General features: G+C 43.1%; 1 protein-coding gene across 1 annotated transcript; it reads left to right on the top strand.

The window, feature by feature from the left end:
• The first annotated feature begins 1,009 nt into the window (after positions 1-1,009).
• On the top strand, positions 1,010-1,978 carry LOC100953386 (olfactory receptor 52B2). The gene has a single exon (XM_003781024.1). It carries the CDS (start codon positions 1,010-1,012, stop codon positions 1,976-1,978), a length of 969 nt encoding a protein of 322 aa, XP_003781072.1.
• Positions 1,979-2,606: the final 628 nt, after the last annotated feature.

Here is a 2,606-nt window from a genome sequence, read left to right as displayed (position 1 = left end):
AAGAGCAAAATTGTGAGGGAAAGACAGGTACAACAATTGTAGGGGCAATGGTGTTTGTGTGGAAACGATAGAATGAGGTCAGAAAGGTAGGGTGGGGCCAAACTCTGGAGCAGGGTGATTGGGGGCAGGTGCAGCCTCTATTGGACCTTGAAGCATTATTGTCATAGAAACTCTATATGTAAATAAAGCAGCAAGGGCCAGAAGCTGTTCCTATACCCAAGTGAGCATTCTCTGGGGGAACTTTCCCCTGAAGAGTCCAGCAATTTAGAAATCCATGCTCTCTCTCTCTCTCTCTCTTTTTTTTTCTTTTTATTAAATAATAGCTGTGTACATTAATACTATCATGGGGTATAGTGTACTGTTTCTGTATACAATTTAAAATACTTTCATCTAACTGGTTAACATAGCCTTCATGTCTTTTTCTTAGTTATTGTGTTAAAATATTTATATTCTACATTTAGAGAGATTCACATGCACCCTTATAGGATGAGCCATAGGTGTGATCCCACCAATCACCCTCCCTCCACCCACCCTCCCCCCTGCCCTCTCCTCTCTCTCTCCTCTCCCCATCTTCCTGGGCTAAAATTGGGTTATAGCTTTCCTATAAAAGCTACAAATTAGTTTCATAGTAGGGCTGAGTACATTGGATACTTTTTCTTCCATTCTTGAGATACTTTGCTAAGAAGAATCTTTTCGAGCTCCATCCATGTAAACATGAAGGAGGTAAAGTCTCCCATCTTTCTTAATGGCTGCATAGTATTCCATGGTGTACATACACCACAATTTATTGATCCATTTGTGGATCAATGGGCTCTTGGGCTTCTTCCATGACCTAGCAATTATAAATTGGGCTGCAATGAACATTCTGATACAAATATCTTTGTTGTAGTGTGATTTTCCTGCTCTCTTTTGTAATCTCTGCACATATTCAGAGGTGCCTTTTATTCCTATCATTTTCAGCTGACTCATCAGCTTCTAGGTCATTACAGAGAGGAATATAAGGTGCATCATGAGTCCCACCAACCTTACCATCTTCCACCCTGCAGTGTTTGTTCTCCTCGGCATCCCTGGGTTGCAGGCTTACCACATTTGGCTGTCAATACCCCTTTGCCTCATGTACATCATGGCAGTCCTGGGGAACAGTATCCTGATCATGGTTGTCATCACAGAACGTAACCTCCATGAGCCCATGTACTTCTTCCTCTCCATGCTGGCCTTTACAGATATTCTGCTGTCCACCACTACTGTGCCCAAGGCCCTAGCTATCTTTTGGCTCCATGCCCATGACATTTCCTTTGATGCCTGTGTCACCCAAGTCTTCTTTGTCCATGTGATGTTTGTGGGGGAGTCAGCCATCCTGTTAGCCATGGCCTTTGACCGTTTTGTGGCCATTTGTATTCCCCTGAGATATACAACAGTGCTAACAAGGCCTGTTGTGAGAAGGATTGCTCTGGCCATTGTCATTCGAAGCTTCTGCATCATCTTCCCAGTGATCTTCTTGTTGAAGCGACTGCCCTTCTGCCGAACCAACATCATCCCCCATTCCTACTGTGAGCATATTGGAGTAGCTCGCTTGGCCTGTGCTGACATCACTATTAACATCTGGTATGGATTTTCAGTACCTATCGTCATGGTCATCTTGGATGTGATCCTCATCACTGTCTCTTACTCACGAATCCTCCAAGCAGTGTTTCGTTTGCCTTCCCAGGATGCTCAGCATAAGGCCCTCAGCACTTGTGGCTCCCACCTCTGTGTCATCCTCATGTTTTATGTTCCATCCTTCTTTACTTTATTGACCCACCGCTTTGGGCATAACATTCCTCAACATGTCCATATCCTGCTGGCGAATCTTTATGTGGTGGTGCCACCAATGCTCAACCCACTTGTCTATGGCGTGAAGACTAAGCAGATCCGGGAGGGTATAGCCCGCTGGTTCTTAAACATCAAGAATTGGTGCTGTGCCTCCCCTCTGGGCTAATGAGTCTGCATAAATTTCCATGTCCAGCTTCAACAAAGAGGCTCGATGTGAAAAATATAGATTTCCTGAACTGAGAGGGCTTTTCCCCCTTCTCTTCTTTCTACTTCATCCTCTTTCCTCAACTTTTCTATTTTTATCTTCTAGCTCTTCCTCTTTGTCTCCTTCTACCATTTCCTTGTTTTCTCTATCCTCTTTACACATTCCTCTCTACAAACTAGAAATGATGAGTAAGTGTATATGCATCTGATATGAGCCTTTGTTATCCTCAGTAGACTAGATGTACTCCAGAAACACAGTGGGCTGAATAGCACATGAAATGAGGTTATAAACAAATGAATAAAAATTATTGTATATTTAACATTTGGAAGGATTCCATTTTTTAAAAAAATCCCCGAATGTACATTGATTCCTTATAGAGAACCATGTAACTTGCCACTTACAATAGCAGCTGTTTTTGAAAAACAGCCATCTATCCCTTCAGCCATCTGGAAAACTCTTCTTTCTTCCAATTTCAATTCAAGTACTCCTTTTCCTGGCAGTGCCTGTAGAGGTTGGTGGCCACATACACCGAGACTAGCAGGTTTGAACCCAGCTTGGGCCAGCTAAAACAACAATGACAACTGCAGTA

This window comes from Otolemur garnettii, unplaced genomic scaffold (assembly GCF_000181295.1).
Source record: "Otolemur garnettii isolate 467f Iridium unplaced genomic scaffold, OtoGar3 scaffold00001, whole genome shotgun sequence".
Classification (NCBI taxonomy): Eukaryota; Metazoa; Chordata; class Mammalia; order Primates; family Galagidae; genus Otolemur; species Otolemur garnettii.
This window is presented reverse-complemented; position numbering and strand designations above follow the sequence as displayed.

Excerpts from the sequence above, each read along its gene's own strand:
- LOC100953386 (XM_003781024.1), top strand. The coding sequence starts at position 1,010 with ATGAGTCCCACCAACCTTACCATCTTCCACCCTGCAGTGTTTGTTCTC.